Source organism: Peromyscus californicus, unplaced genomic scaffold (assembly GCF_007827085.1).
Source record: "Peromyscus californicus insignis strain IS unplaced genomic scaffold, ASM782708v3 Scaffold_9__1_contigs__length_137607984, whole genome shotgun sequence".
NCBI lineage: Eukaryota > Metazoa > Chordata > Mammalia > Rodentia > Cricetidae > Peromyscus > Peromyscus californicus.
The window spans coordinates 84,617,470-84,633,785 of NW_026294617.1; the positions used below are offsets into that span (position 1 = coordinate 84,617,470).

Below are 16,316 nucleotides of genomic sequence, written 5' to 3' on the forward strand. Positions count from 1 at the left end.
GAACAAACTGAAACAGACATGGAGAAGAACCTGGTCACACAAGGCTGTTCGGAATCACAAAATCAGGGGTCAGCATCTCCACTTCTAGTGGGAAGAGTAAGAAATCTTGGTCAGAGTGCCCACAGTATAGTAATCTTTGGTACTAGTCAGGTGTGCTTTCCAGCATTCTGAGCAGAGACTGCTAGGAGGAAGGAGGCAGCTTTGGCCTGACAAGTTAATGAAGAAATCCCAGTCAACAGAAGCCCTTGAAGGCTACTTCATGACTTCCATAAAGAGGCTAGACTGCCCATAACCAAGCCAGGGATAGTCCTTTACCTTCAGTCTTAGGCATCTCACCTCAACTGCTTATTAAGGTTCCAGTACCACTCTCTAGCATTGACATTTTCCCCCTTTACAATCCAAAGTATTTAGTAGTTATCTAGGCCCTTCTTTTTCTATACCTCCCTTCATAGTTTGTTTAAACCTATAAGAAAAATATCTTGTCTTCTAGAACTCTATCTTTGAAATGTTTTCCCTCCCTATTTTTTATTGTGGCCTTCGGAAGTTTCTGAATTCCATATAAAGAATGCAAATCATGGGGGGGGGGGGGTGTGTAACAAGAGGCAGAGCTACAAAATGGAAATTTAAGGGATATATTCTGATTTGGGGAACACAAACATCTACTGCAGGTGGTAGATGTCCACATGCCATGCTTAACTGTAGTTCTGCAGCTTCTAGGAATCATTACATCTTTTTAGACGGTTTATAGAAGTGGTTGCTAAACCTAGTTAGATCTTGAAAAGTTTCACACCAAGAACCAGAATGCTGTTAAGGCTGTGAAACTAGTGAGGCTCCAATACAAGTCTATCAGATTCCCTATGAGCCTGGAGTACATTATGGTGGCATAGCCTACAATCCCAGCATTCAGGAGGCTAAGGAAGGAAAACAGAGAGTTCAAGGCTAGCCTGAGCTACTGTGGGACCTTGTCCAGAATCTACCTTCCCTCCTCCCTCAGAAAATCCTGGAAATGTTTTCTAAAAGCATCCACATTGTTGAATGATTCTCATACTCTAGTAGGTAACAACCAGGGCCAGCTGAGGCTTTCTACAAAGCAATCACTGGCCTAATGATGCTGATGTTATCTAGGACCAAAGGAAGCACACGCATGACTGCTTTTCAGATTCCCTCTATGCTGAGAAAAAAAATAATAATACATGTATTTACTTCAATTGGCCTTGAGGACCTCTGTTTATAGCTAGAAAACACGAGCTAGAATTCAGAAGATAGCCTAGATTCCATCTGGAGTACAGCAATAATGTGTGACAACTGGTATTTCATTTAGCCTCTCCAGGCCTCAACTTCCACTAGGTATAAACAACTGTTAAATATCTGCTGAAATAATCAAATAAAACAATAGATGTAACTGTACTACTGGAAGATTACCTGTCCTTTTTCCCCCCCTCCTTTTTCTTAGATTATCTTTATATTCCACCACCCTGCCCCCCCCCCAATTTTCTGAGTCTTGTGTAGCTCAGACTCCCCTAAAACTCCAGAGTCGAGGATAACTTGAACTTCTGATCCTCCCCCTGCTTCCACCTCTGAGTGCTGGGATTCACTACCCTTTGTACTTCTTTATACTAAAGAAACAGAACATCTGGTTATAATGAAAACAAATGTGATTCACAGAGAGCATTCAAACAGTAGTCTAAATACCAAAAAGGAGAATGAAAATTAACCCACCACCATGCCATTCTGGACAATTACTGAAATTTTGGAGCAGTGACTGAAATACAAAGAACCTACAGGAGAGAAAATGGACAAAACGTTTTTCCGTTTTAAAAGATTTAACAGTTTCTACAGTAGAGTGGTCAAAGGCACATCATGACAACACAGCTGACCATATTTCCTTAATTGTTAAAGAACAGAAATAAAATCTGTCTCAATTTAAAAAATGACATTTAAAATTTAGTTTACTTTTCCCCTGAATAAAACTGAGAAAAAAGGCTGGCTCTGAGATCATATATTTATTTAAAAAAATAAAATGGATTGACAAAGTTACCACATTATCTGCATGCTAGCAAGATTTCCCAAGCCCGTGAGAAACACCATTTCTTGATCAATAATAAAATCACTTCCTCAACAATGTACAGACAGGAAACTTTTCCATCCAAATTTAAGGTCTTTATCACTGCTCTCACCTCACAAGCTAGTAGGATGTATGTCACAAGCTGAGCTCCTTACAAAAGAAAGTCTGAGAAGACAATAAACAAGGTGTTACTAAAAGATGATGATTTGTTAAAATTATAGAGCAACCATCTTTTGGCCTGCAAAAATTTTACAATAGAATCACCACCACTGGGGATGTGCTCCTCTGACCATGTTAGTCTGAATTCAGGATAATCACAAACACATGGCATTTTCCCTGCATGCTTTCTGGAGCCAAACCCTGTTTAACAACTTGTTCAGTTTACAGGATGGGACTTGAAATTCCCATTCTCAACAGGACAGTTAGGGAGTGTTACCAGTGACAAAGAATGAAAGTTATATAGCATTGATTATTATAAATTACATTGTTCTCATTCACTCCCATTCTCCTTAACATGTTTGGATTCTTTCCTGCAGAAAACATGAGCTTAACAGACCCCCAACCACATCATTAGTGATGATTAGTGTGCACTGCAGAGGCTTTAATTCTGAAGACATGTATGTGCAGGTGAGATGCAATCTGATTGCAGACACTGACACAGTAACGAATCAAATCAAAGAAAGAGAAGACCTGGAAAGAGAAGAGGCGTTTGGTTAGATTCTCAACATGTGCACAGGCCTCCCCAAACTTCCTAAGTGGACAGGGGGGTGGCTTCTGACTGTCTTCTCTCCAAACTCACCTTCAAATTCATACAGCTGAGTAACAGTTGCCTCCTGGTATCCTTTATAACTAAGAGTTAACAAATCTTTCCTTAGAGAGACAGTAAATATATCAAGCTTTTTATTATTTATTTTATTTGAGACAGAGGCTTCCACAGCCTAGGCTAGCCTCAAACTCAGAATGTAGCCGAGGAAGATCTTCAACTTCTGATCCTCTGGCTTCCAGTTCCCAAGTGCTGGGCTCACAGGCATTGCCACCATGCCTAACTTTTTAAATATGGTGCTGAGAATCAAACGCAAGGCTTCATGTATGCTAGGCAAGCACTTGACCACTAAGCTATAACTCAACACAATTATTTCAAGCTTTCTAAGTTGCATTCTCTGTCTCAGTTGCTCAACTCTGCCAGTATAGAATGAATGCAGGCACAGACAATTTATAAATGAGTGGCTATGGCTGAATATAGTCTGAACTTCTCTGACACACACAATCAGAAATTTGGAATTTTTGAGTTTTAATACAGGTAGGAATAGTAAGACTAACACATGCAGGCAAACACTGAAGTCATAAAAAACTCACAACACATTGCAAATGTGGGTTTTTGGCAGGCCTAGTCATTATCATCATTCTATGACCTCTTAGGACTGGCTTACCTAAATAAGAAAATAGGTAGCTTACAAATCACAAAATAAGACAGTATAATACCTACCAGGGCGATCCAAAGTACAATATATTCATCAATGAAGCTGTTAAAATACTGGTCCAGAAACAAAAGTGCTGGACCTATGAATGCTGTGTCATGCAGATGCATTTCACTTTTTGTCATGTGTGCAACCTGAGAGTAGAACAAAATCAATGAGATAGGTACTTTCATTTTAGAATTGTCAGCAACACAGTAAATCAGTATCATGCTCAAATACGAAGTTTCAAGAATGACTTTGCAATAGTCGTTGAGTTTGTAAAACTAAAAAAAATTCAAAGTTAAAACTGTATGAGGAAGAGAATAATCATGCCAACTACTGTGGTGGAAAACACTTTTGTACAAAAGGGTTTCAATGTGTGTCTAGGCATATAAACTGACTGACCAAGTTAAAGAGTGGACAAGACAGTAAAGGATATACAGCTTCAAAGAACTTCAGGCAAACTTAAATGTAATGTCAGGAGAGTAAAACAACTCTTCTGTTGGTGTAAAGAGATTGATATTGCAAACTCTTATACTACTCAGGAAGCCACAGAATGAAATCCAGGTCCAAAGTAAGATGAACATTAAAACAGTAAAAACTGAGGTGCTTACCACAAGCTTATTAGTGATTTTAGCAGACACAAAACCAAATGTCAGTATATAAAGACACGGATGCTTTTCAAACAGCTGAACTGCTGACTTCTTGTAGATCATAACAGCTAACGTGATCACTGATCCAATATGGAGAAAAGGAGAAAGGACACTTGTTCCCTGTATGGAGCAGAGTTAAGAGCATTTAATGCTATCAGATGCTGCATAGACCTACCACAAAATACTTTAACCCAAACTTTCTAGAACCTCACAGTGGCTGCCAGCTAACAAGTGCAATGAGTTGGATTCCAGACTAGTGAAACGCAGCTGCATGAACTGGTAAAGCATAAACAGGACTGTGCTCGGCAGGTGTAACTTACTTTTACATAGCATGTCATACTTTCCAAAAATGTGTGCTGTGCCCATATACATGAACACTTATCAGCATACAAAAGTATGCATAAATATATATTTCAAAGGCTTAATAGAAATTCTAAGTTGACAAATGATTATATGTCTTTTAAATGTAAAACAGAGTATTGGTAAGAACAAGTCTTAGTTTGCAAATCTCTGGAAACCTTAAAGTATACTCACTGCTATGGTTGATCCATTTTTGCCAACACCACCTGTGAAGATTACACGGAAGTAATTTGTACAGGAAAATATGGTCCCTGCCACAGTACAAAGTGCAGGAAAAATTTTCATTTGAATATTCAGCACTGGAATCTTTAATGAATAGAGAGAAAGGACAATTAAAATATATACACATTGAAATAAGAAAGTAGTACAATCAAATATTTATTCATACCCTCAAACACTCTCCATTCCTTATAGTTAATATTAATGTAATGTACATTTCCCTCTCCTCTCATTATAAATAATACAATAAATCTCAAAAGATGAGACTCACTTCTGACATGAAAATCCTGTGTATGGGCTGGAGAGATGACTCAGTGGTTAAGAGAACTGGCTGTTCTTCCAGAGGCCCTGAGTTCAATTCCCAGCACCCACATAGCGACCCACAAACACCTATTATCACAACCATCTGATGCCCTCTTCTAGCATGCACGCACACATGCAGATAGAGCACTCATACATAAAGTAAAATCAATCTTAGAGTCCAACAGGAACCGTTTTTTAAAAAGAAAATACAATGTTATTAATTTGCATCATAAGCTCAATAAAACTCTGTGAATGCATCTAAGGTTTTTTACTTTTGTTTTTGTTTTTAAATAAAAGGAGTTGTCTTTACATTTCTTTGCATACTTTCTAAATTCTACCTCAAAATATGTAGTAGCTTCCTAGTTGCTAAAGAGTATAAAGCATAATTAATAAAGGTATTTGCAAATTAATTCTGAAATCAGCGTAGTACATTATGAAAGAGAAAAGTTCTATGTATAAGAATTCCAAACTCTGAACTGTTGAGATACAACCAGCTAGTGAAAGCTGAGGGCAAAGGAAGTGGCATTTATACTTAAAAAAAAAAAAAAAAAAGTCAAGTACATCTAAACTGGTGCAGCTCTACCAACTATACCCCCAACTATAATATAGAAAGCTTACTTTTCAGTAAATAATAAATTGCTATATGACTGTACACTAAAAATGTGATTTACCTAAATAAGGTGAGTTGAGTTGAATGGGTTAATAATATGCATTTAATCTTGCACAGCATAATATCCATCATTTAAAATGGAAGACATACTAAATGTTTGAGGTCACCAAAGAGTTCTTCTTTTTTTGTATTCATTCTTTTGCTTTTCTGGTTTCAAAATTTGCCCAAAGGTAAGATGAATTAAGATATACTGAAGTAATTATAGGAACAAGGTTTTAAAAGCCCACAAGTCTTTGATAGGTAATGAGGTCTTACAATGAAAACATTTAAATCAGGGCCATTTACACTATTCAAGACTTGTGTGCCTATGTTTTAAAATCAAAATAGGATAAAAGATGTTCCATTTCTTCAAAACTCTCAAGAACTCACTTTGTTTACACAAGTCAACCACCTCTTGCAAAACTGCAGCTCTAAAAAGAAAGTGGAACCAACTACTTGGATCTCAAGTCACACTAAGCAGGAGTTAATCTTGTAAGTGAAATATCTCCAATTAAAGTTCAGAAATTTGTACGACACCCCAAACTGTCCTCCTCTTTGTCTAATGTCCTACCCTACAGCCCAAGTTCAAGCTTTTCAAGAGAGGAGATAATAAATAATAATGAGGCTTTGAACTACCGTAGATTTTTCTGTTCTGGGATATTACTATCTAAATCTGATGTATCTGGCTGGAACTCAATATTCTGCTCCTTTCCTACTTCCCAGGCTCCTGCCATTCCCTCCACTTCCCCTTCTACAAGGACAATGGGCATTTTGGCAAAGGCAGAAATATTACAGTTGCCTAATAGAGCACTGCACCATTACAAGGAGTATCCATATTATAACCAGGGTATCAGTACCCCAAATAAGAAAACTATGTAACAGTCGCTCATGCCACAACTAACCTGAACAAGCATCATTACTTATATTTACGATTTGGGGAAAATGCTTTAATATCATGAAACTTTGCCCTATGGAAGAAAGAATAAACACAAATACTAAATTAATACAAGGCTTGGATCACAAAGCAAGCCAGCAACTCTGGAGCAAAGTATCCCAAACATCCCAGGGCTCTCATCAATTCTGTCATGTCAGCTATACCCATCAGAATGCAAGTTCAAGTATAGGGTTTAATTTGATTTTTAAAACTATAAATATTTATTGGGGGGGAGGCAGGGGTCACGTGAAATTAAAGGATAACTTGAAGTTGTTTTCTTTCTGTCATGTGGATCCCAACATTTAAAGCCGGTCATCAGGCTTCAGTGCCAAGCGTCCCTACTGTCTGAGCCCATCTCTCCCACCCCTGAATCTGTATTCTCTTTGGGGCCCTGGTGACTATAGGTGACCAGTATGTATTTCTGAATGAAGATTCAGATCTTCTCCCTTTCCCTGTGTGTACCAAATTCCTGTTTTGTGAGAATACACAGAACTATCTTCCTTCCACCTTATGTGGAAAAGGTAGTACGTACAGGAAAGTGTGAGGCCAAGCACAAGGAATTCTCACAGGTGAGCAAATTGGTACCAATGAACTACTTCAAAAAACAAAACCCACGTTGTATTTTTACCACTTTTACCCCACACTCAAGATCAAGAAAGGTGTGTACATTTTGTCTTTTCTAAGCCTTTTCCCTACTATAATCTCACTCATCATTATCGCTACTCAGACTGCATCTACTCTATAGAAGTAGCTAAGGCGCTATCTGAAAAACACCTTTATCTCAAACTTGCCTACAATTTCAGCAATCTTCCAAACTTGGGTAGATTAAGAATTTCCTTAAGTTCTGATGTCTTTTCCATAGTCAAGGGAAAAAAGGCCTGGCTTTGGAACAAAAAGTATATGTACTCAAATAATATCAATATATTACAACTGATTTTAAAAAGGTTAGAGTGAAAAAAGTTTTAAATTCTCAGTAATTTCTACCAGATACAATGCATATGTTTTGGTTAGACTTCGAAGATACAAGTAATTTAATAGGTTTTTGTGGAAATAAAAATAAAAATTTAAGATTAGATATTTTATTGCAAAGAGCATAGAAATACTTATTTGTAAATCATAGTAAAACTTTTATTTATTTCTTTAATTTAATAATGTGTTTATGTGTATTTGTACATGTGAATTCAGTGCTTGTGGAGGTCAGAAGAGGGTGTCAGATCCCCTGAAGCTGGAATTATAGGGAGTTATCAGCCCTGCTGTGGGTGCTGGGAACTGAATTTGAGTCCTCTACAAGAGGAGCACATGCTCTTAACTAAGCTATTTCTCCAGCTTCATGAAAATTATTTTAAGTGAACTCCATGAAAATACTAAAAATGTTAACATAATTACAGCATCCAAGAAGACTTTATGGAAAATCACCACATCCAAATTATTTAGGTATAAGGGCATTTTCTTTTTAAGTCGTCTAGCTCAATAGTTGGGGATGTAGCTCATGGGTAGTGCTTGTCTAGCAAACCTGAAGAACTTATTCCCCAGCACTGGAAAAAAGCCTTTTAGTTCAAGAAAGACATGATACTACATGAAATATTCAGTCCTTCAAATAATCTCAAACAGTTTAGCTGTAGTAGCATTTATCTAGTTGCTTTAGTTGAATTCTAAAAGACTTAAGAAATATTTAATCAATGACAGCACTTAAAAGAATCAAACGTAGGCCAAGCATGGTGGCGCACGCCTTCAATCCCAGCACTTGGGCGGCAGAGGCTGATGGATCTCTGTGAGGTCGAGGCTAGCCTCCTCCACAAAGTGAGTCTAGGGCTCTGTTACACAGAGAAATACTGTCTGGGAAAAACAAGAAACAAAAACAAAGGGAAGAAAAAGAAAAAAAGAATCAAATGTAAATAATTACAAGTGAACTGCATGATTAATTTATTTACATATTCATATTCATACTCCCAGTGCTTTCTAAGAGAGTTCCAAAGGCAATACATTTTAGGAAGAAGCAATACACAAAAGTGTAATTCTTGTTTCTTGAAATGTATATTAACTTTTGTGAATAAAGTATTCCTTTCCTGTTGTAGAATATTAGTGAAAGACGTGTTACATTTGTTTATGCTGTGGAATATTTATTTAATGATGCAAAATGTGTTGAACTCTTTTATGTTGCATTTGTTTAACTCTGTGAAACTGTGTTACTTTGCCTGTCTAAAACACCTGATGGTCTAATAAAGAGCTGAACAGCCAATATCTAGGCAGGAGAAAGGATAGACGGGGCTGGCAGGCAGAGAGAATAAGTAGGAGGAGAAATCTGGGGAGAGAAGGATCGAGGAGCAAGAAAAGAAGGGGCCAGGCACCCAGTCACCCAGCAAGACAAGGAATAAGAAGGAAAGAAAAGATATACAGAAATGGAGAAAGGTAAAAGCCCAGAGGCAAAAGGTATGTGATAATTTAAGTTAAGAAAAGCTGGCTAGAAACAAGTCAATCTAAGGCCAGGCATTCATAAGAAAGAATAAGTTTCCATGTGTGATATATTTGGGAGGTGGGTGGCAAGCCCCCTAAAGAGCCAAAAGAGTAAAGAGTAAAAACAAACAAACAAACAAAAAAAAACCCCAATACTTTCCCAACAAAATGAAACCCCAGGATATAGCAATAACATTAGCTATAACTTCTAGTAAAACTCATCTCTTTGGGGAAAAAAATATGGCAAAGAATGGGTAATCCAAATGCAGTAGCTGTCAATCACTCACCTCTGCCAAACAGCTGATCTTCTGGAATCAAACTTATGAAGACATTTACAATGTTTATGTTTGTTTTCTTTTATTATAAATGTGATTGCTAAATTCATGGTAAAAGCCTTATAATTTAACAAGGATTTGGAAAATACAGGCAATTTGCCTGAGGTTTTAAAAAGGATGCAAATTCCCTATGTGAGCCCTAAATAAACATTTTTTCTCCATTTTGGCATAAATGACGGGACCACTAAATACAGTCAGTTTCTTAACCAAATAAAATTCAACTAAAAAAAAAAAAGATAAACCTATGAGCCAAGTAAAAAGAAAAATGAGGTGAACACTTCAAATTCTAAAATGGAAATGCTGCAAAATTCAAAACTTAATTCTCAAATTCAGATTTTGGAGCATTTTTGATTTCAAATTTCCAGATTAGGAACAAGTATATGCTGATAAATATTCTGAAATCCAAAACGACTGCAGTTTGCAACACTTCTTTCTGATCCTGAACTTTTAGGATAAGGGATAGTAACCTGGTGAGCTGTATGAGATCAAACACCACAAATAATTTCACTAAATCTCCAATTATTACAAGTCAGGTCCTTCCTTTTAGTTTAATGAACTAAACAATATATAGAAACATCACAATATATAGAAAATAATAGGTCAAAGGCTGGGGATCTGTTTTCCTGACATATTCTAATCACAGTAGCCATAATAATTCTGAATTTGGACTGCTAGGTCTACAAATCAAATTTCAAAATATACTAAGTCGGTTTCATAAATAGTAGAAAATGTCTTGATAAAGCTAGGCATGGTGGTGAGCTGATGTAATTCTAGAATTTGGGAGATAGAGGCAAAGGGATCATAAGCCTGGGCTATAGAAATAGTAAGAACTTGCCTTAAATAATCAAACAGATGGTAATAAAGAAAGAATAAGAAAAAAGTCACCTTCTGGCATGATAAAAACATGATTATATATAGTTACAAGTAAAGATAGGATCAATATTTGACTTTTTGTTGCTATTACGAGGCTGTGCCAAGTAGCCCAGGCTGACAAGGTTCACTGTCTAGCTGAGGATGACTTTCAACTTCTAGTCCACCTGCCTCTACCTCCCAAGGGCTAGGATTATTGGACCTTTTAAAAAGTTAGTTACATAGCTTATTTGTACAAATTCTACTGAGAAAAGTAAAAGAATACCTCAATCAATTTACTAGCAGGTACCCCCTAAGAAATAAAATAGGGGTATAACACGAATACAAATATTTGAAATATATGTATATGCAATGTAGTACCATATTTAAGGATTAGTTCTATAAACCAGGTATTGAAATTAATTTTCAAAACATCAAGCCAGAATTCTCATTTTATGGATATTAAAATACTTAAAAAAGAAAAGAACCCTTAGGCATTTTATATATGTTTAAGATATTCCAAACAGTATTTTGGAGAGAAATTTTTATGTAAAGAACAAAGTCTGTAAAACTAATAATCTACAGCCACAAGTGAAATTTGGGTAGAATTTAGGTTTTATGATGTAGTTTTAGGAAAACAAATCTATTTTTCCTTCCTGTTAAGGCTAACCTTTATTGTTTTTAAGCCTGAACAAAACCAGCTCATCTATTAAAGGACAAAGGTATAAAATTATCTCTCTGCTTTATCACAAACACCAGTAGTGTCCACAGCGACATCTATGGTACACAAATGGTATTGTGCACTGAAAGAATGGATTCAGAGTTTTCCTGGTGGACCGCAAATTATTTTTATTCCTTTTGCTCTTCTTTCTTTATATGTCCATTCCCTAAAGAAAATGCATTTAATTTTGGCAATACTTAGGGAAGTACCTAATTTACCATTAGGAAGTGAATTAAGTAAAGGGAAAGTCCGAGTCAGTCAATTTCTCATATTTTGAAATTAATCTGACTTTTAAGAATTATAATCGTTTTGGCTTACTAAATTTTTTTTTTGTACAATCACATCAAATAACTACTGAAGGGGTAGTAGTGACCAGCAGCTAACTGGTAACTAGGGAGTACTAACTACCCTGCCCAATCCTGAATAACTGAGCAAACTGTGAAGTGACAATGCTCCCTGTAATGCCAGCAGTGGGGAGACTAAGGCACAAGATAATTTCTTTAACAGTAGCCTGATCCCATCTCCCAGAACAAAACAAAGTAAAGCAAAAACAAAGGCCAAAACAGAACAGGAAGCCACCACACAAGGAGCGCCAGCTTTCACCGAGGGCTTCATTATGTGACAGGCTATGCTTACACATACATATTAACTTGTTGGTGTGATGGGTGCCATCATTACGCCCATTCTGCAGAGGAACAAAGAAAGCTGGACAGTTCCCTAAGAGGTAGAAGTTTGAATATATTCCCTTAAGAGGCTCATGGGGTCGGGGTAGGATTGGGATTTATAGTATAGTTCAGGGCAAAAAGAAAAAGTCACAGTGTTTAAAATAATCCCATAGCACTGACATATTTCAGCAGTATTTATATTGTTTTCTTTTTCTTTGCCAGAGTTAATTTACAATCTCTAATCCTAAATTTGTTACTCAGCACTAAACACATGACAGTAAAGTCATACAGTACAGAAAAAAAAAGTGATTTAATTGTGTCACTACTTAACTTACTTGTCACATTACCTGTTGTTCCCTTGGTTGACAGTAAGGACTCAGATTTTCAGTGGCCTTCACAACACACTTAACATACATAGAACTCCAAAGAATACAATTCTCATGCTCTAACAAGAAACTTGCTACTGTTTGCTGTAACTTTCACTTTCAGGAAAAAGTACAATAACTTTAAATATTACCCTTTAACTTGATTATCCTATATTAAAAACACAAGCAGAAGATGACATGCATTGCACAGGCTACACGATGTGAACAAAATTACCATAGATTGCCAAAAAGGTGGTCCTCCAATCACTGCCAGCAAATGCACGATTATTATGAAGATTTGCACTTCAGTCACATCAATTCTGATTAGGTACAAAAAGCCAAAAAAGCAGAATTACTCAAAACACAATTTCAAGTTAATTTCTTGCAAGCAAAGCAGCATTCCTCTATCATGCACAACAGAAGATAATTTCAAATATGGAGCAAAGGGGGAAAAGGAGGTATCAAAATTTTGTTATGAACAAAATCACATAAAATCTAGAGCCTTTTAAGTTCAATTTGACAAATTTCAGAGCAATAAAAACCCTCCTCTCCAAAGCAAATTTTCTATAGCTTAGCCTTTCCCACCAAAAAGAAAAAGTATATGTATGTATTAAAATTTGAGTATCAAGCAGAGAATTACATTGTATGACTAAATAGTATGAAATCCTGAAGTAAGCTCTCTGCAATAGTAACTGAAATAGTTAACTTTAACTGAAAGAAAATAAATCACGGAGACCTTGAAAAAAATAAATGTATTGCCCCTTAGATATATTCATTTAATGCCTGCTATGCTACAGGTGTGAAAAAGAAAATCAACCAATTCTTAAATAGATTCTCATTTTCACCAGGATAATTACCCTCACATTCTGGAAAGATAACTGAAAGCAGCTGAGCATTAGCTTTGTGATTTCTGAAAACGACCTCATGGTCAAGAAGAGACAAACAGTGCAAAGGGTGGGAGGGTGTGTGTGCAGAAATCAGAAGCTGAAAGTCTGAGGGGAAAAAAAGAACATGGGCAAAAAGATTGAAGAGCAATGCCTACATGGGTGTCCCTTTCCTTCTGCAGACATAAGCTTGAGATCGACATTCTTAGATCATGGAATCCAAACACTCTAACGGAAAGAAGTTTTTCTATGGGTACACTGTTTTGTTTTGTTTTTTTAAACAGGGTTATTCATTACAGAATTAGATATAACTGATAGGAATTTTTTAAACCCCTTAATGAATTAGTGGTTAAATAAGTTCCACATAATGGAACAGTTTGCAGTTTTTCTGAACTGGCACAGCATTGGCCTAAGTATTGAAATGGGGAAGTATCAAATGTTAAGTGAAAAACAAGTTGCAGAATGTATACAGGCTATATTTTGTGGAAAGAATAAGACAAATAATACTTCCCTTTTATTTTTACCAGCAATTGTGCACCACTTCTGGACGTATACATTAGAAACTAAGAAAAGTGTTGCCTATTTGGGGAGGACAATGTGGGGACTGTTAGGCAGCTGGGAATAAGGATGAGACTTTTTCACTCTATGCTTTTTTATGGTGTTAGTTTTTCCAACAAGGTCGATAATTTATTAACCATGAAACTAAGAAAAGCCAAGTATCAACAGCAAGGAGATTCAGTTTCTAGAGAATAAAGCCCTCACTTCTACAATTGATACTGAAAGCAGGCAATCCGCATGAGCTTAGGATATGTAAGCTCTAACACCCAGAAGTAATTGGCTTGAAACCAGGCTCTTCGAAATAAAAACTATTGATCTTTATTTGCTGGACAAATGTTTTTAAATAAATGCATATTTAGCTGCAAGCAGTAATGTAATCATTTTGATATACACATTTACTGGAAAAACAACTGGACTGAAGTAAGCTAGAAAGACTCTAGAGCTGACCTGGTGAGTGGTGATGCCAAAAGGGGAATTACACTCAGTAGCAGACTCAGGAGACTAAGCAGGTGGGTGTGTCAAAGATGATCGACTCTGTCTTGGGTGGAGGGTAGACATCTTACAACATTTCTGGATATATGAAGTAGCCTTTTGGAAGCGAAGGGCCAGAAGTATAGAATTACAAAATTAAAATGGAGAAACCTCACACAATTAATCTTTGAACTATGGATGAATTTGAGAGAAACAAGGAAACAGGAAAGATCTTTATAGTCTCAAAGTAGGGTTTCTAAGAAAAGTTCTGTAAGATTTTCCAAACTATTCAGATAGTTTGGAAACTGTCACTGTATGTGGGAGGGCCAAGGAAAACTTACCAGTTGGCAGGTAGTTAGGTATATTTTTCTCTGTTTGCTTACTGGATTTAGAACAATGTCTAAACTGCCTCACATTACTCCTGGAAGAATTAAAAACAATCCAGTGCAAATCCAAAGGTTTGTGAACTAAAGGAAGCAGGCACCAGAAATGATTAGTAATAAATTTTTGACAGTTAATGGTGGTGTTAGGAGACAGCCAGTTACGTGACAGTCTATTATGTCACCTTCCCAGGAAATCTCAGTGTGGGCTCAGCTTACACTGAAACTTAATAGGAGGGGCCTCATTTTAGTATTTTGATTCTGCAGGAAAGATCACTGTCTAGAAAAGATATTTGAATAGGTGGCATCAGATGTTTATAATCACTTTTCTTTTGTTTAAAGATCTGTTTTATTTTCATGTATCTCTCTGTGTGATTGGGTAATGTGTGCATGTTTGTGGACAAGTATGTGCAGAGGCCAGAAGAGGACTTCAGATTCAGTTAGACACGGAATCGCAGGCCTTTTTCTGACTTCGCACATGGGTGCTGAGATCCAAACTCGTTTTTATGATTGAGTAGCAAGTGCTCTTAACTACTTAGCTACCTCTGTAGTTCACTTGACTTATTTTCATTATTTTTAGAATGGAGACTAAGAGCTACTCATGTTCCCCAATTCAATGGCTGTCTTCAAAAACAAGGGCAATAGCCATCCCTTGAGAAAAAAAGTCTCTAAAGATAGAGATATGCAACATAAGAGCACCCAAAACAAAGAACTACATAAAAAAAAAAGTTTCTTTTCTATAACATTAGTTTTCTATGGCCTAAAGCTTCAGAGGGAGAAAATAAAATTTTCTTTAACCTTGTTTTGAGATCTTTATTAATACTATTATTAATATTAATTATTACAATCAATACTTTATTAGTATTGATTTGAAACAATTTACCCTTTCTACTTAATTTTAATACATTTTGAAAGGACAAAAAATTTCCCAGGGACTTTGAACAACACAAAATGTAAACTCTTGTCAGAGAATATCTATCTAAACTACTACAAGCCAGAGACAAATACTGTTCAGATGGCCATCACAAAAGGAGGATGGGGGAGGAGCTATACATTGTGGAGTCTCAAGTTTCCTAGTCTTTGGATGGGGTGACTGGAGGGGTGACAGTTCCGAAGTCAAAACAGGTTCAAAGTATACACTAAGCCCTGTGGATCAATTGTTTAACATTTTGTCATTATTTTATATGTGTGGGTGTTTTGCCTGCATATGTTTGTGCACCATATGTGTGCCTGCAGAGACTAGAAGAGGGTGCCAGATGCCCTGAAACTGGAGTTACAAACAGCCATGAGCTGCAATGTGGGTGCTGGGAATTGAACCAGGTTCATATGGAAGAGTAGCCAGTGCTCTGAACTGCTAAGTCAGCTCTCCAGCCTCAGCAAATCATTTCTACCAGCACTATTCTATACGTATAGTTAGATACTGAGAAGTAAGGAGAATAAACCAGGCATGGTGGCACTGGCCTGTTATTCCAGTACTCTGTAGGCCTAAGCATGAGAATTGCAAGTTCAAGGTCAGTCTGGGATACATAGTCAGACCCTGATATAAAGAAAAGGACAAAAGATCCTTAAATAAATGTGTCATTTTAACCTCTAAACAAGGGAACAAGGAATTCTTTAGCTGACATGAAAATCTCAGGGGCCTTCAATACTACAGGTTGGCAGCTTAGAAAATTTCCTATCAGCGCAGTTATTGCATCAGAGGTAAAAAATGGCCTTTAAAAGTGATAAGAGTGTAATAACCCCAAGCTATGTAAGTTTGCTAACTCTGAGGAAAGTTCTTGACTTCTCTTACTACAGTGCTGGGGATAAATCCAGGGTCTAATACAGGGAGACAAGCTCTCTACCACTAAGTTACACCTTAGCCTCTGAATATTTTCTAAGCTTCATTTTTATTCTCATCTTTCAGAGAGATAGTAAATGCACAAATGCACTTGGTTTGAGTTCTAATTCAGTTTGTAATGAAGGGATCCATGAGAGCTGATAATCATACTCAT

The 16,316-nt window shown here is 36.7% G+C and overlaps 1 protein-coding gene across 6 annotated transcripts in view; it reads right to left on the reverse strand.

Annotated features, from left to right (window-relative positions):
* Positions 1–1,984: 1,984 nt before the first annotated feature.
* Cept1 (choline/ethanolamine phosphotransferase 1) overlaps positions 1,985–16,316 on the reverse strand; it is a 42,252-nt gene continuing 27,920 nt past the window's right edge. For all 6 annotated transcript variants that reach the window (XM_052730526.1, XM_052730521.1, XM_052730522.1 and 3 more), the window contains 5 exons: positions 12,265–12,349; positions 4,710–4,841; positions 4,137–4,295; positions 3,552–3,677; positions 1,985–2,755 (listed from right to left, as the gene is read on the reverse strand). In XM_052730526.1, the coding sequence (XP_052586486.1) occupies positions 2,636–2,755; positions 3,552–3,677; positions 4,137–4,295; positions 4,710–4,841; positions 12,265–12,349 (622 nt within the window). In that variant the 3' untranslated portion in view covers positions 1,985–2,635. The remainder of the gene's footprint in view (positions 2,756–3,551; positions 3,678–4,136; positions 4,296–4,709; positions 4,842–12,264; positions 12,350–16,316) is intronic.